The sequence below is a fragment of the Rhipicephalus microplus genome, chromosome 8 (genome assembly GCF_043290135.1).
Source record: "Rhipicephalus microplus isolate Deutch F79 chromosome 8, USDA_Rmic, whole genome shotgun sequence".
In the NCBI taxonomy this organism is placed as follows: Eukaryota; Metazoa; Arthropoda; class Arachnida; order Ixodida; family Ixodidae; genus Rhipicephalus; species Rhipicephalus microplus.
This window is the reverse complement of record NC_134707.1, coordinates 22,197,715-22,222,353: the sequence shown is the minus strand read 5'-3', so window position 1 is coordinate 22,222,353 and position 24,639 is coordinate 22,197,715. Positions and strand designations below refer to the sequence as shown.

General features: G+C 48.5%; 2 protein-coding genes across 2 annotated transcripts in view; one reads left to right on the top strand and one right to left on the bottom strand.

Moving 5' to 3' along the window:
* Window positions 1-9,675: 9,675 nt before the first annotated feature.
* Window positions 9,676-11,506, top strand: LOC142768421 (uncharacterized). The gene has a single exon (XM_075870393.1). It carries the CDS (start codon window positions 10,057-10,059, stop codon window positions 10,888-10,890), a length of 834 nt encoding a protein of 277 aa, XP_075726508.1. The 5' UTR covers window positions 9,676-10,056; the 3' UTR covers window positions 10,891-11,506.
* Window positions 11,507-17,029: 5,523 nt separating this feature from the next.
* LOC119164259 (uncharacterized) overlaps window positions 17,030-24,639 on the bottom strand; it is a 123,931-nt gene continuing 116,321 nt past the window's right edge. Inside the window, exons 4-5 of the mRNA XM_037416408.2 lie at window positions 20,373-21,368; window positions 17,030-19,087 (exon numbers count right to left, since the gene is read on the bottom strand). Coding sequence (XP_037272305.2) covers window positions 19,025-19,087; window positions 20,373-21,368 — 1,059 coding nt within the window. The 3' untranslated portion in view covers window positions 17,030-19,024. The remainder of the gene's footprint in view (window positions 19,088-20,372; window positions 21,369-24,639) is intronic.

The following is a 24,639-nucleotide window of genomic DNA, read 5'->3' as shown; positions in this document are numbered from 1 at the left end:
TCACACAGTCTCAGGCAACGTCTCGTGACGTCGTGACATTGCGGCGTGACCAGCCGTGCCTACAGCAAAGCCGGACCAACTAGAATCCAGGAGCTTTAATAAGACCTTGAGACTACGTGGTGATCAAGGCGCAAGCTTGAACAATGAAAAAAAAGTACAGAAAAGACCAAAGTCTGCCCTTCTTCGCGCAGAATTCCCCTCCTCCTTCGCTCCTTCACGCTTATGCAGCACATCATGCCGCAAAAGCTATACGAGCGGTAAGCAATTGACAGCAATGTTCTCTAATATGTGCTAGACGATTTAGTTTATTTATACGTGAGATTTAGCGTCCCAAAATTCCCATATGACAATGAGACACTCCGTAGTGGAAGGCTCCGAAAATTTCGACCGCTTGGGTTTCTTTAAAGTGCACCCAAATCTGAGCCCACAAGCATACAGCCTATTCGCTTCCATCGACACCACAGCCGCAGTCGGGAATTGTTCCCGCGACCTGCAGGTCAGCAATCGTGTACCTTAGCCGCTAGAACACCGTGGTAGCGCTGTGCTAGATGATGTGAATTGTCCTCTGCTAAAAGATATAGGGAAACACAAGAGATGGAATAAGAAATGTGAAATCAAACGCACACCGCAGGTATAAGATCATCACTTGCATATTACTGTCACTACTAAAAAGAATAGATTGCTTCATGCGTGGTGCTTTGAAACTAGAATCGTGTAGCTGTGACTTACGCAGAACTGAAGAATTGCTTTAGCATACATAGCACTCACTTTTTTAAATGTAAAAGCATCCAACGATCACGCATTTAGGATTGCACAAAGTATCCGAACGTTATTACAGGTTTGAGATGACTAAATAAGTCGTGCGGAAAGCTCAGCGGCTTCAACTGAACTCTCACGGAACTGAGGTGTTAAGATGACTACAGAAGATAAGCATATTCCATGCCTTCCGGCTAAGCGAACTGACCTATCGACTCCAGACTCCATTAAGACTGCGCTGACCACCGATACCCAGACGGTCGTGTTGACTGTGGGAACCAAGTCGTCCAGAATCTCGTCCAGTCTGAAGGTCCCATCTTTCCGTTCATCGCTATCGGCGCAGCCTTTAAGATAGCCGTTGACACCGTCGTCCATCTCCAATATTCTGGTGGTCTCGTCGGCGTTATCGTTCACGATTCGAAGCGTAGCCTCCAGGTCCGATCGATCCTTCGAGGTGGCCAGCTTCTGGAGGAGCGACCGTCCGCACGAGAGCCGCAGGAAGATGCGCCTGTCGTCACTCAGCAGTTGGATGGCCAGCACAGTGTGGAAACCAAGCAGCAGAGACGTGCGTACAAGCAACACGACGAGATCATGGTATGTGCGGATGCCCCGCATTGTACCCCAGTTCAGGAGCTTCCGGGCGGACTCCAGGGCCGCTGCGAAGGGCCGGATGGGAGCGTCGGTCGTGAAGCGCTGACACGTCTGGTAAATGCGGCGCATCAAGCGTAGATCTGTCGGATCGTCTGTAAGAAAGCATCTCTTTACTGAATGCGGCAGTGGAACCATGGCAGACAGCTGAAACGAAGAATAAAACGGCACTGATTATAAAATTGACAGGGGTATCCATAGGCATGCACACAGTTCTACATGAGGGGAAGCCAACTTCCCTCGCAGCGCTCACCCCCTTCATTGGTGGGTTGAAAGGAAAACAAGCATTTCAATAAATGCCAAAAAAAATTTAGCAAGACACGTTTTTCACAATGACCTGTATGTGGTCGTGAGCTTTGTGGGAATAAACATAGCAAATTTACACCTCCTCAGATGCCAGGGGCCTTTGACCATGACTTTCGCCAAAAACGAGCGTGGTCATAACCCTGTACATCAAAGAATGACGGTGCAAGTTCGAGTAGCCAAAGGTATCGGGCACACTTGATGTCCCTCTTTGAGGATTAAGGAGGGTGGCCCCATCTCCGCTCGATCAACAAGAAACGGCCTCCTCCATCCATCCTACACCACTGTGACTTGTCAAACATGCCATATGGTGCACATGCACTTACCGTCCGCGTCCTCCCGTCGCAAGAGATTATTGTCGATCTTGACGAGGGCTATGGCGATGCTGTCCGCGCGGAAGCTTCTACCAACTTGACCCTCCACGATCCACGAGCTGCACACGTAGCCGTAGAAATCACTACACGGGTCCCTGCTCGTGTTGAGCAAGGCGGACAGGTATTCGCGGGCAGCTACGCACTCGGCTGTGATGCAGGCTAGAGGGGATGGCACCCAGCTGGCGTAGAAGACCGCGATCACGGCGCCCATCAGTATGGCGAATATGAGGGCGACGGCGCAGATGCCGGCACTGTACAATAGGCGCTCTCGCTTGCTGTCCATCTCGGTCACGAAGGTCACGTTGAGAGCTGCAAACGCCGATCGCCAGCACATGATGGTGTCTCTTCCAATACAGTTCCGTGAAAGTTTCATGACATGTGAAGGTAGAAAGCTATTGTGCATATGATCACTTTTCAAGACGTAATTTGTGTGAAATGGCATTAAGAATTCAAAGCACACATCTTTGGTCATCGAGTAGTAACGGTTTTCTCTCTCACACAGACCGGTCAGAGCCTGGTTTCTCAGTAAACCACCCTCCTTAGTAAACAACCAACACTTCACTAAAACAAAGCGACAACAAAAAAGTTACGTGTTCTGCATTCACACTGTGTACCATATATAACCTTACGGTCGAGATACCGCAATAGAAGTACGTTTCTTGTTCTTGAACGTAACGATTGTATACCTAGATGCTAACAAATCATCTTTGTGTGCTAGTATGGACAACTGCGATGGACTGCAGAAGTGTAGAAGTGTTTGTGAATGGGGGCAAAATAGCTGGGCGGTGGGGGGGGGGGGGGTGTCGCTATGCTCGCGTCGAATGTGTCTTCTTTTACCCGTGTCCTTCCTCCACTACCATCAATTATAATGCTGACTTAGGTTTAGACAGAGTCAACCGAGATGTATAATGACTTGTGCCCCTTTTGAAGATGACCAAATCACCATCACTTATGAACACAACGTCGATTGTTATCGACCTTTTTTCGAAGGGCGCATCTATATTTAAGGTCATATACATATCGATTGAGTCACAATTTCAGGTGAAAAAATGCGGCGGTCAATGCATAAGGCAATAAACTCCTCTAGTGAAACCAATCAGTGGTTATTAGGAAAAGTGGTGGAGGGCATCTTTATTGGTGCGTTGAATACGCCCATGATTGACCTGTTTAGTTCCGTTTTCAGAATTATAAAAACCCGAAAATTCGATTGCTCAACAAATCGGTGATTCGACAACTCACGGTAGAAGGACCAATGGCCTGGGGAGCTGACAGCGCTCCTGCGCGCATAGTGTGAAGAAGCTCCATGACAATCACTTCTCTTGAAGAAAAGCCTGCTGCTGTCGCCGTCTCTTTTGAGAGCACCCTCGTTGTGCGGCTTTGAAGCTCTGGTAGTCGGCCGTCCCTCATCCAACTGTGGGAGCATGGGTGTCGACGCTGACGTAACAGCTGGTGCAGCTGGGTCCGGTTGCTCTGGCTCCTGCTTCAAAACTTTTTTAAATAATCTTTATTCAGTAAATCAGTTACGGTGTACAGTGTACCATACATTATTCATAGATGTAGGATAAGCTGGCAGAGCTGATAACAAAGCAATTTAATGCCTGACTAATAGCCATAATCGACCCAGTAATTTTACCACACAAGGAATATTCATGTACGCCTTAACTAACTATAACAGCAACAAAGAAGCAGCCAAAGTTACACTTAGCAAAATAAGAATGAACAAAATATCCCTAGCAGATCACCCCTACTTTGAGACCTGCCTTCACTCCCGGAACTTGCTGTGCGTAATGGAGGCATACACTGTTTTGCTGAGTCAGCACCTTCATCGTTTCCTGCTGAAGACGGGCTTTTCTGAGTTGCGGAAACACCAGCCACTGCGCGAGCTTGTTTCTGGTCTGATGGCACAACTTCATTGTCCTTGCCGTTCCTGAGGACTGCGTCAGCACCCACCTGCACGTAAGGATGGACTCTTTCTCGTTTGCCCGAAGTTGATGGTGCGAAAGACTGCGGGTCTTCATTCCTCTTCGGTGCGTATGCCGAGACTTTGTCCATGGGTTCCACAGAACCAGCCAGTGCCAACTTTGAGGAAGGCCTGTTATGACACTCCGTAGACACAGCGTCTATAGAGGCTGCATCAGTGGTAGCGTTAATTCCGTCGTAAAGTGCGACAGCCTGGGCGACCAGGTCATGAAATACGGACGCGAAGTTGCCCACTACTGACGTTTCTGGAGGCGTAAACATGTCGCTAGGCGTTCCGTCGACCGAGGAACGTCGTTGTGACTTGAGAACTGTCTCGGTCTTCGCAGTTTTCGTCAGTTCTCGTTCGGTGCCCATGTTTGACTTCGCCGAGCTGCGATGCCGACGTTTCTTCTTGCCCGGAGAGGACCGTCGGACACTCGCGGACGGTGCCGAATCCACTGCGCCACCCAGCGTACTCGACTTTGACCGCGTGATAAGACGCGTTCCTGCTACAGTAGGAGCCACATTAGGAAGCTGGTCGGTGTCCGCTGAGGACATCGTGTCATCGGTGGCGCCTCTACTGGCCGGCGAGACGGTTGGCCGCGAAGGTGACGTCGCCTGAGTGTGATTGTCAGTGGCAAGTTCCGAAGAGGTTTGCCACACGCTGGTGCCCCCGTAGCCTGCCGCTTCATCGGCTGGGCGTCGTCGAGAAGGGTCCAGCAAGTGTGTTACGGATGCGGTCACCTTGGAGCCGCTGTCAGATTCGACGCGGTCTACGGACCGATTCTGCTGTTCGACACGCGGGCTGGACTTGCTGATCACGGCGGCTCCACCCGGGTCACGCTTTTTGCCTCGTTTCATCAGGCCTTGTCTGAATATGTCCGTCAAAAACGATGGGTGCGACACGAAGCCGAAAGAAGAGCTGTTTGAAGAAATGGGGAGAACGCCGGACGCGTGGCCGATTCCTCTTGATTCTTTTTCTTCTTCTGGCCGGCCGACGAGTGACCATGATGATGATGATGAGTCTTCTCCTAGGGACGCTCACCACAAATAGAGAGAAAATGGTAGGGATGGAAAGGCGTGGATGTTAGCCAATGAAGGAGAGCTGGTTTGCTACTCTACGCGGGAACGAGAAGGGGGAGATTGAAAGAGGGAGTGGAAGGTGCAGTAACAAAAGGAGGTGAACCAGAAATCAAGCTGCAGGTTCGATGAATGGGGATGATGATTTTCATGGGATCCACGCCGATGAACTGCGTATGAAGAAGACGGGATCACCAAACTAAAAAAAAGCCCTTTGAGCTTCTTTTAACGGTGGAACTGTTTAAGCCGAACATTGTTTTGGGCACAGGTGAACAGAAAAGCAGCGTCATCATCAACCGGCTTATCAACCGGCTATAGAAATGATTATATGAATTTAGACATTTTGAATAAAAAATAATGATAAGAAAACGAAAAAAAGACATACTTAAAAACAGAAACAGTGCGATAGTTTGTTTCTTTAGCCATTCCGATCAAACAGTGTAACCTTTATCTTGAATAGTAAATAGTGAAAAAAATGAAAAGTTTCTATTCTGGTTTAGCTCATTAATACTACAATAATGCTTATTGGTTGGTTTGTTGGTTGGCCCTAGGATGCCTGGCACAACGCACCATGGGGGATCGGCCATGAAACGGGTGGAACCTTAATTATCTCAGAAATAAAATTATTTTATTAGCCAAATACAGTGAATAGGAATGTTTTAAAAAAATGGTAAAACACGAATAAAAAATAAACAAAGCACAGCCCAACGAGATAATAGGGCTGTAATAAAATGAAATTATGCTTAACCTAACGTTCTATTCGAGGCGAAAATGCTATAGGCCCGTGTGCTCGAATTTGGGTGCACGTTAAAGAACCCCAGATGGTCGAAATTTCTGAAGCCCTACACTACGGCGTTTCTCATAATCATATGGTGGTTTTGGGACGTTAAATTCCGCATATCTATCTATTTGCGTTCTATTCGTTTTGTTTCTCTTCGGAAATCATATACGGCTTTTCAAGTGTTCCTGCGGGTACAGTTTTTTTTAACTTGCTCCAAAGGAAAGTACCACCGGAATGGGTAAATTAAAGGCCAACCTACGGTGAGGTCTTTTTATCAGTCTTTTCCTTTGATTTGCAAATAGCCTGCACGTTATGAGGAAATGAAGCAGAGATCGACTCTCGTTGCAGTGGAGACATAAGGGTGGCTGTACCGCACCAGTCCTGTGTAGGTAAAAATTCATCGGGGGTACTCGATATCGTACCCTCGTAATTAATGTTTCTGTGCTTGTAGAGGAGCGCACTTGCTTGGCAACTCTGATGTTACCAAGCGATGGCACTTAGATGTTGCCACAAATAATTATAAATTTTCTGTACCAGGCCAGCATTCACTATGCTATCCTTCGTCATTATTTGGAGAAGTGTTTTTTTTATGAAGTGGCTGAAGACGATAAAGCAATTTTCCGATAGTGGGTAAGCGCCAGTGTTAACAGGTGATCCATACAATTTTTCTTATTGGTTGGAGCATTTGGCAACCCACGTCGTTACGCGATTTGCATTGTGTGACACCTGGCTGTTCCTTTGATGCTCTAAGACGTTTTATTACTGATATTAACGTGATTACTTTCCCGACATCAAGCCTGCCTAAGACCAGTTTAGAAGACGAGTTCCAAGCACTGGCGTGGCTCAGAGATACGCTGATGATGTTGCGATTTGTAGCACTACCTATGTCGGTATTGAAGAATCAATCAGAGTTTCTAAATATTTCGCCGAAGTTACAGGAAGCCACATAAACTGGGGTAAATGCCGCGGCTTCTGGCATGGATATTGGCCTTCAATACCAGAATTTTTCGCAGCCATTAAATGGACAAGAACGCCAGTTAAATATCTTGGAGTACCGCTCGAGTCATACAAAAGTACTGACGAATATTGGACACCGCAAACGAAAGAAATTAAAGAAAAAGCGAATAGGTGGAATGCAACTTATCTGTCCATGTTTGCTAGGGCTACTGCATGCAACTGGTTTTTTGTGTCTAAGCTGTGGTATGTGATGCAAGTGCTGTACTGTTCCCGGGTCAATGTGCAAAAATTACAACGGGTGTTTGCAATATTTGTGTGGGGGTCTAACTGGGAAAGGTGCAGTCGCACAAATTTGTTTAGACGGGTGAAGTGTGGAGGCCTTGGGCTAGGACATCTGTTTATCAAGCAGTTAGTAAATAGGTTTTTCTTTTTTCGTGAGACAAGAGATCCTTTCCTACTAACAGTGTGTCAAACAAGACTAAGTAGACTGTTGCCCGAGTTTGTCGTGAGCACCCATGTTACCCCAGGGGCTGTGCAAGGATACATGAAAAAAGTAGTGGCCAGCGTGCGGTTTTTGTGTGTTCGCTTTTCAACTGACTACCTGTGGTCTGTTGGAAAGAAAAAACTGTACAAAGATTTATGTGACACGATGCTTCCCGTCCCACTGTACAGAGCGCTATATACAGCACGCAAGGGTCAGAACGTACTTAAACGAGTAAAAAAAAATGCCAGCAGCTCCAAGTGCGAAAACGTTCTTTTTCAAATTACACACTGGAACACTTCCTGTAAGAACCTTCCTAGAGGAGCGTGGGTTTTATATGCCTTGGGGATCTCACTGTCTAATCTGTAAGAAACCGGAAACAATCGACCATGTTTTCCTGCACTGTTGGGAAGGAGTTTATTTTTGGGACTTATTACAAAGGACAATCAAAAAAGAGTTTCCGTTAGACCCTCATGGTATCAGGTATTTGGCAATAGAGAACGAGGATGGATTACCTTTCGATTTTATCATGATGACTGCCTTGCACAGTATATGGCGCTCTAGAATGGCTGGATTTCATTGTGACCCAGACAGAAGACCAGCAAGAGAGTATTTTAAGGAAAGCATCTCAAGATTACTTGAGGTAGTAAGAACAGACGAATGTGTACCTTTGTGGGTAGAAAGGGTAGAAGCCCTACTGACCATGAAGGAATTCTAGGATGCGATGCGTTATAGCTATGTTTTAAGTTTTTTTTATTGTATGTAGTGAATTGTAATATATCTTAGTAACCCGTTTGTGAAGTTTACCGGAAATAAAGAAAAAAAAAAAACTGGCGTGGCTCAGAGGTAGAACACTGGGCTAGCCTCCAGTGGACCCGAGTTCGAATCCCATTGTGCCATAATGCTTTTTTGTTTACCAAGCACTTGGTAGGATACGGGGCAGGCACGCAGTGGACGTTTTCACACAAGTTTTTTTTATTGACCTAGTTTTTTTTGTTCGATACTGGTTACGGACACCGGCGGCGGCGGACAACTACGGCGCCGCGCATGACCCATATTCTAATCTCGTAACAGCTTTCGCTGCCAAAGAGAAATAAAACTAGACAGAAGAACGAGAAGAAACAGAGAAGACAGACAGAAAGAATGAGAGGCATGAAAGAAGACAAGAAAAAGACAGGAAAAGAAAGGCAAGAGGAACTAAAGAAAGGTCAAGAGAAACACGCAAGACCTTCCGGCTGCGCACTTCCTCCAGGCTCGGCATCACTAGTACGAAGCTGCCTCAATCGTTTCTATTTCTATCAATAAATACTGATCACAATAAAAATGCTGTTAACCAAGAAAGCACCTTTGTTTTCTACTTCAACTGTTTCATTCTGAGCATCCCGATTTTTGGCAAATCAGCCAGAGTGAGTGACAGCCCTAGAGTTTCATGATATGGTGCGAAACTCGTTGTTGTATGTAGACAGCTCTAAGCTTGTTTTGAGCGTACCTTAACAATTCTGTAGCGTACTTTAAATTGCGAACTCCGAAAGACGTTGGAAGCGACAACAACCGAGTTTCGTAAGTACCAGCACTATAAGGGCGATTCTAAAATCTACTTGGGGCCATTTTACGCACTACCGCCGCCAATAACAAATGCAAAAGCAAGCGAAACTTTCTCCTCCCTTTTTGTCCTCGGAGCCACAGCGAGCAGATTAAACTACCGAATCCCGTGTCCTCTTAGCTTGAAAAAGAGATTTGGAGGGAGGAGATGGTGGTAAGTCGCATGACATAAGCAACCACTTTTATGAGATCCTAAATAGCTCACACCCGCGGGGACTTGCACATGAGGCAATGGCTTCACCCATGACAGGACTGGTTGGCCTTGACCCAGTGAAACATCATGGGCCTTCTGGACGATCTGGAGTTGTTCTAGATGTTCGGGACTTCTGAGGATCCATTCCCAGGAGTCCTTGGTTTGAAGTGAAAAAGCCCCCGGTTTAATGTGGCCGTGACGCCGACGAAGAAGAACGAGGCGCCGCAGCACGCCGACGCTGCCGGCAGCCACCTACGACTTGGGCGCGGAGCGCCGAGTGAAAAGAAAACATCCATCTCCAAAAACGGGCTTGTCACCAATTGATTTATTTAACCTATATACATATAATGATCACATGCCTCTTAGGCACCACCTAGCGGTGTCTCTACAGATAAGTGTCGTGCGAGGCTCCACACGACAAACCGAAAACGAAACTGAACACAACACAGCACTGGGTATACGGCCAGAGCATCAGTTGAGAACTACAAATTTGTGTCCACCATTGCGGCATTCATAAAAAAGATTTCCCGAGATATTAGGTGCATTAGGCGAGGAGTAAATTAGGTTTACTCTGTAGTTTTCTTAGCGTAAAAGCCTGGGTCCTACTGATGCTGTCGTAAGCGAAGCCCTTGTACTAAGGTAATGAGCGAGGCAGCTACGAACGGGCAAGCTTCGACGAGAAAGAAGTCAACGCAAGTTGCTCGCGCGTGCCTCGCTGGCTGAGCCAGTGGACGGAACACTGCGCGGTGTTTTACCGTACCAAAAACACGAAAAGCGCAGCGCTGGCCCGTTTCCTACCGCGGCATGAACACGGCCGATGACCGCCAGTGGTGCGCGCCGCCCTCCTAGAGGAAGACAGGACCTGCGCGGCGCCACAGGCCCGTCCCGGCTCGCCAGGCCTCGATAGCCAGGTATAGCGAGGATGGGCGCGATGTCAGCGGCGGCTGTCCTGGGCATGACCGTGCTGCTATCTTTCACCGCTTGCAGCCGGGCCAACGTGGACGTCGACGAGCACATCGACGACAAGTTGCTCAACACCCTAATCAAGACCAGGGACAGCCGGTCTTTCCTCAGTGACCTCATCTTCAAGATACAGCTGCTGCTAAACGACACGGACGATCCGCAGCAGCACACCACTCTTGCTACGCCCAAGAGTGCCGCCATACACTGGTCCATCGAAGTTATGGCGCCGAGCACAGGAGAGATGAGCCTGGGATCTTCGGCCACGGTGAGTGGTAGCCCCAGCAGCGATGGCAACAGTGGCAGCAGCAACAAGAGCAAAAACAGCAGCACCAGCAGCAGCAGCAGTGTGCTGAGTTCCGTGCGTCAGCAGCAGCCCCAGAAGCAGTCCCAGAAAGAGTCTCGGAAGCTGTCTGAGCCGCTACTGTCCCCTCAGCAACAGGAATCGCTGCTGATGAACGTCTCATTGGAGTCGCTTCTGTCGTTGCCGGGCAACATGACAATGGACGCGATGCAGATCTTCAACCAGACGGGCTTCATGAGCAACGAGACGATTGTGGACGTGGCAGCCGAGAGAGAGGCCAGAAGGAAGGACGCCTTGGGGCCGGACGCCAGCCAGCGGGTGGCCACGCTGGGCGTCATCATTTGCCTGACGTTCGTGGGCACGGCCACCTGTATCGTGATCATGGCGCTGTACTCGTCCAAGTTCAGTGGCGTCATTCTGCTCAGCAACGGCCGCTGGTGGTGTCCCATGGTTACCCGCGGCAATGGTGTCGAACGCCAACTGCTTGTGTAGTCGCGCCTTCCCTCTCATTCTTGACGGCTGCTTCTTATTTAAGTGTCTCGATGGCTTCTTTCTTACCCCTCCGCTCACAAAACATGCGGCAATTAAAGCGAAATGGTCCTGTTCCGAAATGCTCGCGTTGCACTGTTGAGACAAGACTGAGTCCTATCTCAAGGCTCATTAACGCTGAATAGTTTTTGTGAAAGGGTGCTCAAGTATGTAACGGCTGTGACAAATGTGTTTTGTCAATCATCCTCCCGTCGAAGCACTAGCTTAACGCTGATGACTACAGCGCGCAAAAGGAAGTGAGAATAACACCCAAGCCTCTGCGGAATGCTCCAGAGTGATGTGAACTGGTGTTGTAAACTGCCGAATAGGTTAGAAGTATATCGGCTACAAAAACAAGTTTTGTTTCAGTAGTTCAAAGCACAACCGGACGTAGTCCTGGAGTTCAGCTCCGTATGCTAGGCTTGTCACACTTTGCATATTGCTTCCGAATAAAGTGTTTGCAACTCCTATTATCTCAATGACCACACTTGTCTATTACAGCGCGTTTCTATGAATCAGTGACCTAGCAAGAAACCGTAACCCCAGGCCGAACCTCTTCCTTGAAAGTAGATGTAGACTGCTCGGGACCTACTGCTCCGTAGGCAACGTCGCTCTCGTGATAAAGGGACAATAAGTTGTCCTGTAGGTGCGATCATATTTGTACTGCTTTTAAGTACATGATTCCCAAAGCTCCGACTTTACGCTCCATTTGATCCCGTGCCCTCTTGCCTTTCTGACACCCACATTACAATCCTTGGAACGAATAGTACTTAGTTTATTCCTCAGTGTATGTTCATCATTGAACACTTCGTCACTTCTCGCAAGCTGGCGCCGAGACCACTTGATGAATATGCACTAGGACTTCGGCAGAATAACGCTGTGTGGGTGTCGTTGCATAACACTTTTTTTTCACTGAAGGGGCACGCAGTTCTGTAGTTCGGACAGCGGCTGAGTAAACGACTTTATCAATAAAGAGATGGGGGGGGGGGGCACTTCCACCGGGGCTAGTTGATATGACATACTGAAGTGCAGTGATGCGCTGCACAAATGCGCGAAAATGAATGATTTAAGAAAGACATTCGTAACGAGAACTAACGGACAATGACGCCGAAGTTAGTATAGAAGTTAATAGTAGCAATAGCATGTAATTTAAAACGCTTACATTGCACTTATCACTAATAACATCCCCTTTGCTTTCCTTAGCATCATTGTCTGTTCTCATTAAGTTGGTTGGTTGGTACCTCAATATCTTGGCGCAACCCACGGATGGGATAGGCCATCAGTCTGGCGGTGCCTTGCTTAGAAAACTACTGAAATTATTACAGCGAAAGCTGTTATGAGATCACACCTCGGGTCAAACGCAGTTGTATGCCGCCGCCGCCGGTGTCCGTAACCACATCCCGCGAAATAAAAAAAAACTAGCACCAATGACACAGTGAGGCTCAATTCTGGGCCACTGAGTGCCAGCCCAGTATTATACCACTGCGCGACGCCGGGGCTTGTGACTTGCTGGCAAACTTGCCTTAGGCAGGCTTGATGTCAGGAAAGCAATCGAGTTAATACGTCTTAAAAAGCGTTTTAAAACAGCGAAAAAAGAACCAGTCGTCGCACCATGCGAATAACGCAACAAGTGGGCCGTCCAACGCTCCAAAGCATTACGAAAGCTTGTTTTTGTTCCCCTCTTAACTGTGGCGCATACCCAGTTCAGCCATAATTCCTCATCGTCGTCGGCCACTGCATGAACGATTGGCACAAAATTCCTTGCAAGTGTTTAGCGGATACCACACTTCTCAGTAGAATGACGAAAAATAGCATAGCAAATGCCAGCCTACCACCCCCCCCCCAAATTATTATTAATGGCCTAGTGGCTATCAGGCAAGTGTGCTTGCAGTAGTTACCCATTGAGTGTTGAAACGGCTCTGAAAAGGCCGCTCTTCTAGCTTTCGCTGTGACTGTGCTGCGCCTTCCGCGCAGGCCTGGTGTTTTTGAGGTTACAGGTTGAAAATAATTGTTAATTCATTGGAGGTTAACAATAAAAGCTCGCCAAATCTTAAAAAAGATAAAAAAAACTGGAGCACTAAAATCAACAGAACCAAGAAAAACTTTCAATTGGCCAACTGGCTTAAGTTACACCTAGCACTCCATTCTTTTAGACCCGTAAAAAGTTACGTACATCATCAAAAACACTCCTGTGGCTAAAACCAAATACAGTTGCACCAAATGAAAGAATAGCCGAAAGTTACAAAGTCCAATTCAACTTTTGCGGAGAAAGAAAGAGATTTATTTTAATGGGGAGCTGGAGAGGTTTGCCTGGTTTTTCATCTGACAGGCTACTCCAGGTGCCGGTTGAGGACAATGATATATACTATGATAAGCACACAACACATACAGTTACATACACGCATAACAGTCACATAACACATACAGTCACTCACACGCACTGCACTATTTACAACGTTTCGTTCAAGCCTGTGGCCCGTAAGAACGTCAGTAGCGCTTTTGTGCAGTCTAACGCACTGGAGCTGTTCCGCCATGGGCATAAAATATTTTTCAACTCTAAGTTTTTGTCCTGTTGCATGTTTAAGGCCAGTTTCAAGGATTGTCTCTCTGATGCGTATATCGTGCACTCACAGAGGACCTGATTGATGCCCTCAACTACGTTACATCGCGCACAAAATGCTGAGTCAGATACAGTCCAATTTTGTTCCTGACATAACTTTTGTAGAGGTTCTTCTAGTAGCCGTTTCCTTTGTACTTTAAATATTCGGCACGCTAAAATGAAGCACTCTAGATACTCGCTTTTATTACAGTGGAAGCATAAAGGTGACTGGGCCAGACCTGACCTGTAAAGGTAAAACTTCAGTTGGGGGCACTCGATACCATAGCCTTGTAATTCCTATTTCTTCCTGCTTGGATGAACACCACCAGCTCCTCCAAGGGAACTTTAGCTGAGGAAATTATATGAAAAATGGCAGCATATCCACGGAGTGAATTATGGAGAGTGGGGCAAAGCATTCGTCCGTCCATTCGTTCTTGCTTCCGTCTGTTCATGCGTCCATCCGCCCGTCCGTGCGTGCGTCTGTTCGTGCATCCGTCCCTGCGTTCGTCCATGCATCCGCTCCTGCGTCCATCCATGCATCCGTCTGTGTGTCCATTCGTCCATCTATTCAACACTCCAAGTACCACCATCTCGCATCTTTTCATCATATATTACCTATATATATAGAAGCACCGCCATCCAGCGGACATTCCAAGTACTAAACGAGAGGTGGCACACGCACACTTTCTTACGGCTTGCGCTTCGGCTCCACTTCCCACCTTTAACCACCTCGAGTTCATGGTATATACTAGTTCACTGTATTCATGGCACTACGGCCCAACGCTCGCTAAACCTTTCTAAAACCAAGGAGGTTACGCCCAGCGAGTATAACGTAGCAACATTTTCCTGTCAAATAGTGCTCAATGCACATGCCAATGGCTGCTAATGGGAAATGAGGGACAGGAGATTTCGGTTTTTACTTTCTTATGGCTTGCGCTTCGTATCTACTTCCCACCTTTAACTACCTCGAGTTCAAGCTATATACTAGTTTATTGTATTCATGGCACTGCGGTTCAACGCTCGCTAAACATTTCCAAAACATTTCTAAAACATTTCTAAAACAGTGACCTATCCGCACGAAAACACTTGGGCCGGTATATTCAACGTTTCATGACAAATGATCGGTGAGTATAACGTAGCAACCATTTCTTGTCAGATAGTGCTCAATGTACATGCCAATGACTGCTAATGGGGATCGCAGCGTGCGCGTTAACTGAAAGCCGAATGCTCCTGTCTTTAATTTCCCATTAGCAGACATTGGCATGTACATTGAGCACTATTTTTTATTATTCAACGACGCACAAAAGAAATCTCTCACCAGCACCACCTTGGAGGTCAAAATGTTATACTTGTTTCAAACTACAACGGCTACGGGGGACGAACAGGTGCTGTTGTAAAAAGCTTCACCCCTAAAACAATGGGAGATGTATTGAAGTCACTTGTGTTGACACTCTCTGACCGCTGCGGCGGAGAAGCGTCTTGTCTATGCAATGTCCGGCTAAAGCATATGTTACTGTCTGGCGTTTTTTGGGGGCGCTGCGGGATGGGAGCCTCGAGGGGCCTCAAGGTTACGAACGCGACGCGGCCAGTGTTGCGTACCGAGGATTGCCCGATTTTTGCACACGTACCCGCGGACTTCATCCGCCATGGGCCAGGGTCGTGTACTGAGGCTTGCCCAATTTCTGCAGCACATGCCCGTGGACCGCTACTTCATATTTAGTGGGGCAGGGTTGTTTACTGAGGTTAGCCCAATTTCTGCAACACATGCGCACTAGGGCAGTGGTTTTCAAATGGGGGTCATCGAATTTTAGTGGGTCCGCATAGCAATATGTAAAAGTCCGCGATACCACCCTCCCCTACGCAAAAAAAATATATAAGCACGCTTTTTTGACCCATCATGTCCCGTGACAGCGGCTCCTGCTTCCTGGTATGCTTCATCGAATAACAATTTTGCATTGCGGCGGAGCTAACGAATGATTCCCCTTCCTCCATGCGATGGCTACAAAGATTTTCATGCAGTTTTCTACGGCATGTGCATGCAAGCACGCTTTTTCCATGCTTGCATGTCTGAAGAGCATACGTAGAAACAGGTTGAAGGTGGCTGCGAACCACACAACGTATTGACAAACTGTTTAGATGAAACAGGTGTAGTGATTTCACCATGCGTTGGTGCGGAGAAACAGATTGCACCTATTTTACGGTGAATGTTGTGTTAACCAATAAGAACCTTCCCCTCTCCCACGTTTTTTTCTCTCTCCCTGAAAGGAGTCCTTCATTACCTTCTAGGGTACACAAGAGGTCGCCGAGACGTCCCTGGCTGAGGACCACTGCGGTTGTGTTTTTTCTGTAGATAGGGCGGTTTGTGCTTTCGCCGAGCTAAACGCATTCTTTCGGAACCGCTCAAGTACCGCCATCTTGGATTGATGACGCGGCAATTAGTATCCGTATCAAATGAATAAACAGCAGTGGCCTATCGCGCACGAAAACACTCGGGCCGGTATATTCAACGTTTCACGACAAATGATCACTTCATATTGCCACGAGACTTCAGAAGTGCTTAATTGCCGCATCAATTGCGATACACACAACACGTCGGATATTGTTGCCTCATACGAACTCAGATCAATTATTACACAATTCTCACTCGTGCGTTTCTCCTGCCCTCGTTACATACGGGATGATTGTTTTTTGATTCGGGCTCTAGCTTTCTCGATTTCTCTAGATAGGGGGTGTAGGTCACTTGCATGGGCAGTATACCTACCTGCCACGTCTGCTATTCAGGACTGTTATTCGGCTTAGTCAAAGAAAGCCTGGAGATCCGCAACTAGAGTTTATCAGTCGTATTAAGGCCACGTAGGAAGAGTTCCTCCATGCTAGAGGACTGCGGTAGATCGACTAGTTTTGCGTGATTAGTTAGCTTATCAAGTTTGTCCTCCCACTTTTACTCCATTTTCAGGAAAGGCGCCGTATAGTTAACGTGACTGATGAAGGCCTGGAAGGCTTAGGAGGTTGTTCTGTTTGAGTCTCTCGGTTATATTTTGAAACCTTGGCAATAAGTCCAAGATCTGAGCGCTGATATTCACTGCTTTTAGTTGACAGCCTATGGCATTGAGCAAGAGTACGAGAATATTTAACGCAGTCCACCCTCAGAACAAGGTGTCCTTGGGTCGTAAGTTCAATTAGTAGTGTTGCTCTAGGCTCAAGATTCCAGACTCCTGGACTAGCATGCCTGTAGAGCAAGGGCCAGACATCTTTTGTTAATGAACAGCCTACAGAAGAGGCCCGAAACTTTCGAGAGTGCAACGTTTTAATGTCGTCGTTTTTTTTTTTCATGCTTCAAGTACCTTTAAACAACTCTGACTGGACATCCATTCAGATGCCTCGCCTACGGCACTTCCCTTGGATTAAGCCCGTTTCCCCCACCTTGGTAAGCAAGTAAGCATCCTTTGAGATCGGAAAGTATATTAGAGTAAAGAGACAAATGAAAGTCAGCACACCAAGAAATGAAAAGTTTGTATCAGAAGTTTATTCAGAGTATAAACATTGGAGGGCGGAAAGAAGTGTCTGCAAACACGGTAAAAAAATCACGTTAAAAAGGCTTCGACAAAAAAATTGCAGCCAGACGAGGAAAACACATGGACAACGCTATAGTGCTCAGAAAGAAGTCGCACGGCCAGACTCATTTGGTGAAGCCCTGGCGCAACGAGATAGTGAAAAGTACAAACGAGATACTGAGACATACCGCCAGGTGGCGCGTACAAACAGGCCCAGCAAAATTCTGACCCATATAAGTGTGTGTGTGTGTAAACAAGTCAAAGCTCTGTCGCACTCGAAGAAGACAAAAGAATTGTTCTGGGCGTCTTGAAAGCACCAAGGCATCTCGCAGCAAAGGTACCCTGAAGCCAGAGAGGAACTGCTATCACGTGAGACGTAAACTGTGTGCTGCCAAAGCGTTGGCAATGAAAACCTATATCCGCCAGCCAGAACGCATTGCTGGTCAGCTTGAGACTGTGCAGCTACAGCTAATTTAAGTGATAGCGCGTTACTGTTGTACAAAAGAAAATGCAACCGTTCCAAAAATCTTGACTACACTGACGAACATGGCTCAAAAACACCGACATCCTCACACAGAAGCACCGACCGATGAGTGTGCCAGACTTGTGGCATCACCAAGCGGCCATCCCGCACAGGCGGCAAGAACGTCCTCTTGGCAATGGACATCATTTGAAAAGGGAAATAGCGACAAACGGCACAGTGCGGTCAACTTCCGCTGGTCAAGAAAACCTACACACCGCTTTTCCAGCTTGCAGCTCGGCGCGCACGCACATTTTTGGGCGAAAGTGTTCCGGGGCGTAAGAACGCAGTCGAAACGGGCCGACTACAATCGCGCAAAGACCTGCAACCACGTTCGGGCTAGCAAGAGATGATTGGCACGTAAAGAACTTTGCGACCTCTGTCCGTACGGAATTTGTTTTTCAAAGGCGAAAAAAAAAAAACACGAACAGCTCCTCACGAGGAAACTTCGTCGGCTGAGGCAAGCCTTTTGATCATCGAGTGCCACGCCACAGCTCACACAGACAAACTGACCTAGATACACGAATGGCGATAGGCGCACGCAGAAAAAAAAACCGAGGGGTTAAATAATGCGCAAAAGAGCACTGGAATAACGCAACTACGTGATACAAACAACTGAAAGAACACACACGTCATCTTCACCATGGCACACTATAAATCCGCAATAACGGGACTAATGAAAAAGTGCGGACTCAATGACGAAAACGAGCTATCGAAGGGAACGGGTGACCAACTCCAAAGGAGTTTAAGCGACGGTAACCATACCTATTCAGAGTGCCTTGTGGTGACCACAGTGAAAGCTTCATTCGCGGGAAGCTTCATCCGTGGGGGAGACTGGCGGGAGAGCGATTAGTGGCGTTCCGGCTTATCTACCACCCGACACGATAAGAAATGTATCGACATAAACGTTCAATTCAAAACGGCCACAAGCCGACAAGCAAAACTTGTACAGCTCCATACCGTAGAATGGCCTCGCTTTTTTGCCAGTACAAGATATGTGCCGAGCTTTTTGCCCCACGTTGGGCGGCAGCTACATGATGTCACTTGTCTCCCCCGGCTCTTACCTCTTTCTCGCTTCTGCCGTCATTTCCAAATAATGGCACGACCTGTAGCATAGTTGCCGTCCGCTCCGTAGGCTGTGGTCCGTACGAATACTTTTTTTCGTGCAAGGAACTACCACGTGTCTCATCCGAAAGCAACTCCGCATTGCGACCGTCGTGCCTCAACTAAGGTCCAACAATTTCTCGACACCACCAGCCGCCAGAGGACCCTGCTGGTATGAAAATTCTTCCCCCCTAGCCCATTCGTTTCCCCGCACAAGAAGTCTTTCCCACCCGAGAACGTGAATACAGAACGAAAGCCACAACATGGTCAGCGGGGGCTCAGGAGCTCTAGATTCCGCGCTTGGGGTGATGACCCGTCGTTTCATTCCTCCATTTTCGGAGCCTCAGAGCTCGGACTCTCGGCTTTGGCATCGGTGGCGGGTGCCTACGAAGAAAGGAAGAAAGAGACAATGTTAACTTGGAAAGCAACAACAACCTTTCCTTGGGCAACCACTGTGCAAAGACACGTTGAACAAAGCAACCAAATATAAGACTGCATGAACGACTGGGGAGAGAGTGGCGTCGAACACTTCCGCAGCAAAAAAAATAAAATAAAATAATGAATGGTACCTAAAATAAACAACCAGCAAAAAAACAGAACACCGAGACCAGTTCAAATAACATGTCAACGTGTAGTTTGTTTGCAACCGTTCACACTGTCATAGAACGTTCACACGCACACCTTTATATTTATACTCACAGTATATGTACTAACACATCATTCCATACGTCACAACCCCTAACTCTTTACTGCCATAAGTGACGACCTTTGACAGCTATGAATGAACACCACTGCATCTAGTAAAGAGTGCCTCATATTGAAACCGCAGCGTTTGCCGTTACTATGTGCATCAAATGAAACCCGAACTGCGGAAAGCTTTCGGGATGGTATAGTGCGAGTCAGCCAGTTATCACGATTGAAAGGCACGCGAATATATGAATGCCTGTCCATGCTGTCAAGTGGACGGCACGCACTATACCATCACAAAGTCTTGCCGCTGTTCGGGTTTCGTTTGACGCCGATAGTGCAGTGCGGTATACGCAGTGAAACAACACATGGCTGCAGATCGTGCGAGAACGCTCCCATTCAATACCAGCACAATAATCTGGCTCTACAAGATGTTCTTCCTTCGTGGCACTGGTGCTTATTATCAGGGTTATTTGAGTGATGTTTGAGCAATCCTACATACACGAGGGTGTGAGATCACCCAATCATTATTTAAATAAATAATCCCGTAACAGTAGTTTACTAGCTGTTATTCTAACATTTGAACAGTGGAACGTCTAGTTGTAATAGCCAATGTCTATAAACTACAAATGACCAATGAGAAATATTGCGAGTTGAAAGTTTAGTTCTGAAAAGATATTCCGTAAACAAGTGTTCGTCAGTTAGTCTACTAAAGTGAATTAGAGGCCAGCTAGTACGACATTTTAAATCGAGTTCAAACTGCACGGACTGAGCACAAGCGTGTTAAATGCGCTCGTCCCATCTATGTTCAGCTGCTACTTGCACAAACATTTATAGACAGAGCATGAAACAAACATGGAGAGAATCGTTTGTTTGCCCAGAAATTTTCGCTTGAGTAGTGGTTAATCATGGAGCACCGCCAAACTCAATCATTTCATCGGCACAAAACGGTCTGAGAAGGAGCATGGCACTTTGCACTTACGGCTTCTTCAGGCCTTGACTCAGCTGGGCTCGTCTGTTCGGCTGAGGCAGCGGAGGTCTCCGTAGGAGCAGCGGGTTCAGCCGGAAGCTCTGCGACGGGGCTGACGATCTCGGGTGCCTTGTCCTCGGGTTTAGTTTCGAGCTCTTGAGCGGATGGGGATTCTGTGGCAGCGGCATCGGTCGCGGGTACCACTGCTGGCTGTTCTACGGCGGGCAGCTCCGTGACGGGTGGGAGGTCGAGGTCCTTGGACTCCTCGGGTTCTGCTGCGGGCTGCTGTGTTTCGGCCGGTTTGGCATCTTCGACCGGGGCTGGGGCAGGAGCGACAGGCGCCAGCGCCTGCTGCTCGGCCTCGGCTAAGGCCTTTTCGATCACGATCTCCGATGGCTGAGGCTCGAGGTACCCGCCATCCACAAGCGGAGAGACGACCTGAGCGGTGGGAGCTGCTGATTCAGCTGGCTTCTCGTCAACCGTGACTTCTGCTGGTGCGACCGCAGGAGCTTCTGCGGCGGGGGCTTCAGGTGCTGAGGCGGATTCTTCCTTGGCTGGTTCGACGGCCGCTGCTGGCACGGGTTCCACAATGGGTGCCTCCTCGGTTACCTTGACTTCCTCTTCGGCAGGCTTAGCCTGTTCCACCACTGCGGGCAGTTCCTCTACCTTAGGGGCGGGCTCTGGTTCAGGTTCAGGTTGTTTGAGCTCTTCGGGCTTCTGTTCGACGGGAGCTGGCGCGGCCGCAGGTTCTGGAGCAGGTGCGGTCTCGGCGACTGGCTTTGGTTCCTCCGCAGGCTTGACTTCCTCGGCAGGCTTAGCTTCCTCGGCGGCAGGGGCTGCGGGTTCCTGTGGCGCGGCCGGTTCCGCGATCTTCTCGGCTACGGGCTCGGCTGTGCCGTTGGGCACTGGCTTGACCTCAGGAACATCGGCCGTGCCGTTGGTGATGACCTCCTTGGCGGCGGCCTCAATCTTCTCCGCAGGCTTGTCGACCTGAGGCACTTCGGTTTCCTGCGCAGAAAAGGAGAACGAGAAATGTTAGCAGCCGCACAGATGCCTTGCTGAGAGTCAAGCCTATTGAGTATTTCTGAATACAACGTAAAATAATTATGTAATGCATTCGGAAAGTGAACTAGTCCATTTCTCAACGCCCCTTTAGTGAAAGTGTACCAGTGGACATTCGTAGGGTTGTTACTAGAAAATGCAGTCAAAACGGTAACTGACATACGATATTGCACGACTAGTGAAATGAAGACCCGGTATCGCGTTTGTCAAAGATGATTTCGTTGACTAAAACCAACAGGTAAGTTACCACAGGAGCTCTAGGAGTGATTGTGCAGCGAGGTAGAACTGTATATTAAGGGAAGTACATCATGGCGGTTGTCCAACTGGTAACAGTACAGGAAAAATGTGTTGAGTGGGTAGTTGGAGTATGGTAATGCTAGGGGATGACTATGTATATGAAGGGAGGAAGATGTGTAAACGTAACGTTTGATATTTGCAGAAGTGGCGAATGTCACAGAGTAGTCACGGATAAGCTACTTGCAGTGGCTAATAAAAGCAAGAAGATCCGACATTAAAAAAAAAGCGATCTGCAGCTCACAGTATAACTTCGGGTGACAGCGATGCTTCGGGCGTACCCACATATCAAAAGTTAAAGTGGCTGCCACCGCACGAGTTAACTAGCTTGTGGCACATAAGTTTAGCAATCATGTCGACGAGCATATCTCAACAAGTGATAAGGGTGACATTTTTACTGAAAACAAGACCGTTGCAAGGAATCAATGGTAACGCTTACCGAACTGTGCCTGTACGAAACAAAGAAATAATTGAGAAAATTGCACGAATTCGGCTGTGCCACTGTTGCAGCACAAGCGATACGTAGGAGTGCATTCAAGGATTCAGCCGTGGACACAAAAGCGCGAGCCCAAGGTCCGGCTGAAGAACGAATGAGTCTCAGTTTAAATTTAGCCCAACGCAACGCGCTTAAGTTCTTCTGGCACGAGCACATTGAGAAGGCCAATGACACTTCACCACCGACTAAAGCCCGGCAACACGATCAGCTGACTGAATATTTGCTGGAGGATGGCTAAAGAGAGCCGTACTCCGGAAACGGGGGCCTGCCTTCGCTGAATCTTGCAAAAGAAAGAAAGGAGAGCTGCGCAGAAGGGTTTTACGCTCAGAACAACGCGGTTGACGCGATTGCGACAGGCCCGGCCCGATTGCAAGCCGCGCCTCGCGCTCACAGCCCGGTGAAGGCGTGGGCCACTAGAGCAAGCGCGCGCCCGGCGATTTGAAACACGGTCACGAGTCCTGCGCGGCCTTCTAAAGCGGGACAAGCTGGTGTGCACCGGTCTGCGCCGTCAAATATGTTTACACCAGGCGCGCGAGTGCGTGCTGGAGGGGGGCGCAGCTGCGTCGCAAAGCGAGCATTCCAGCGAAAGATTCCATAGCGGGCGCGGCGCCAAAAGGAGGCGCGGAGTTGAACGTCACAGGAAGCGGAGACGAGCCCCCGCGGGGTGCCCTTCCTCGGGGCGCCGACAAGAGGTAGGAGGCGTCAGAAGGCGACCGCGTGTCAGCTGTGGGTAGACGGCGTGAAACAAGGACGACGTGGAATGTGTCGTCGCTGGAACGTTGGCGGACGCGTAGCGGTAGAGAACGCGTAGTGCTCTATTGAGTCAGCGGCGCGGTATTCCAGGTGTAAGACGGTATACGAGGCGTCGGCAACGTGGCGACGTATGCGGAAATAAGGAAGGGAGTAGCGATACGTAGGACTGCGGGCATAGAGTTGCACCGGCTTTAACGCCAGGAGGCTCGATCGCTGATGAGTGAAAGGAGGGCGCGTTCCGCGGTGATAAGATTACCGATAGCTGACCTCCTGTGCTTGCCATTATCAGTGCACAGAGTGCATTGCATGCATGAGTTTTCCAGACACACATTCACCCCCCCCCCCCCCCCAAAAAAAAAGAGTTGTATCTGCCAGACTTCCGGCCACCTGCATGAACACCCCAATACGACAGGTAGCTCCAGCGTTGTTACCGTCAGTATAGCCCGAGATCTGGTTACTGTACACATCTTCACGAGAATGTAGGGTCGAAGAGTTGACGCGTACCGCGAGGCCACATCAACCCATGTCTCCACATGCAATGACTCGTCAATCCATAGGACGCTGCATGCGACCCACGGGGAATGTGACTACCCATGCTGTTTGGCTATACGCCGATAGTTGGTTCACGTACGCCGTCGTTTAGCTGCAAAAAAACATGGCAAACATGCTGGATGTCACGAAGATGTACTGATGTGCTCACACGCTGTCATGCCGGCTGAACTGCCGTGATTACAGTGCCCTGTGTATTGAATCTAAGGAGCTCTAAGCAAATATGAAAGACGCGCCTGCCAGCTGACTGCATCTTCACGACCAGCGGAGCCTTCGCCTCACATCCAGAAATGTAGTCGACAGGTTCTGCGGCACCGAGCTGTCTCCATGAAGCCTTACGCTCGGTTTCGCACATGGGTTACTGCACTCGATTCTTTCAAATCGGAGGCTTGTACGATGAGTAACTTGGACGACCGTAGGGGGCAGCTGTTACCAAATCTGCGGCCAGTCGCACACGTCCACCTTTATGAAATATGACAAGAAATTTCAAGGCGAGAATACGGGTGTGAACCTTTTGCCACATTGCAGCTTCGACTGAACCTCTATGACGTGATAGAAAAGCTGGGACTATGTATTCACGGGTATGTATTTCTGCAGGTGCGTTCACTAAACGTCAATCAGCGTGCCGGCTCGAAAAAAAAGATTAAACGTCCTTTCTCACACAACGGACTAGCGAACCACCAGCGACTCATTTAACCCCAAAAGTATGATGCCGTTGCAACCTGTTCCAGCGGATACTGGGTCACGAAGGTACCACGCCCGAAGAAAGGCACGCATATTACTGGACATCCAGTCTGCGACAGGGCACGGCATTACTCGCCAGTAAGCCCAATGAAACGCAATACTGCAAACGGCTACCATGTGAACGTTATATCCAACCGTATGAACGGCACACGCAAGACCCGGGTTGGTGAAATGGCACGAGGGCGGGGTTGTCTAACAGAAGCTTACCCCACTCAACCACATCCTCTGGGCTTGCCCGAAGGATCTCCCTCCAACCGCCCACGTCTTGCCACCCGAACAGAGAAGCGAAACGTGAGGTCCTTCTCAGCACTGACAGACGTCCAGACAGAGGTCCTGGCACGAGCCGAGCACAGAATTGAGAAGCACGCCCTGGCAGCATAT

What these genes read in the sequence shown, in the direction of transcription:
- LOC142768421 (XM_075870393.1), top strand. Translation starts at nt 10,057, where the DNA reads ATGGGCGCGATGTCAGCGGCGGCTGTCCTGGGCATGACCGTGCTGCTA.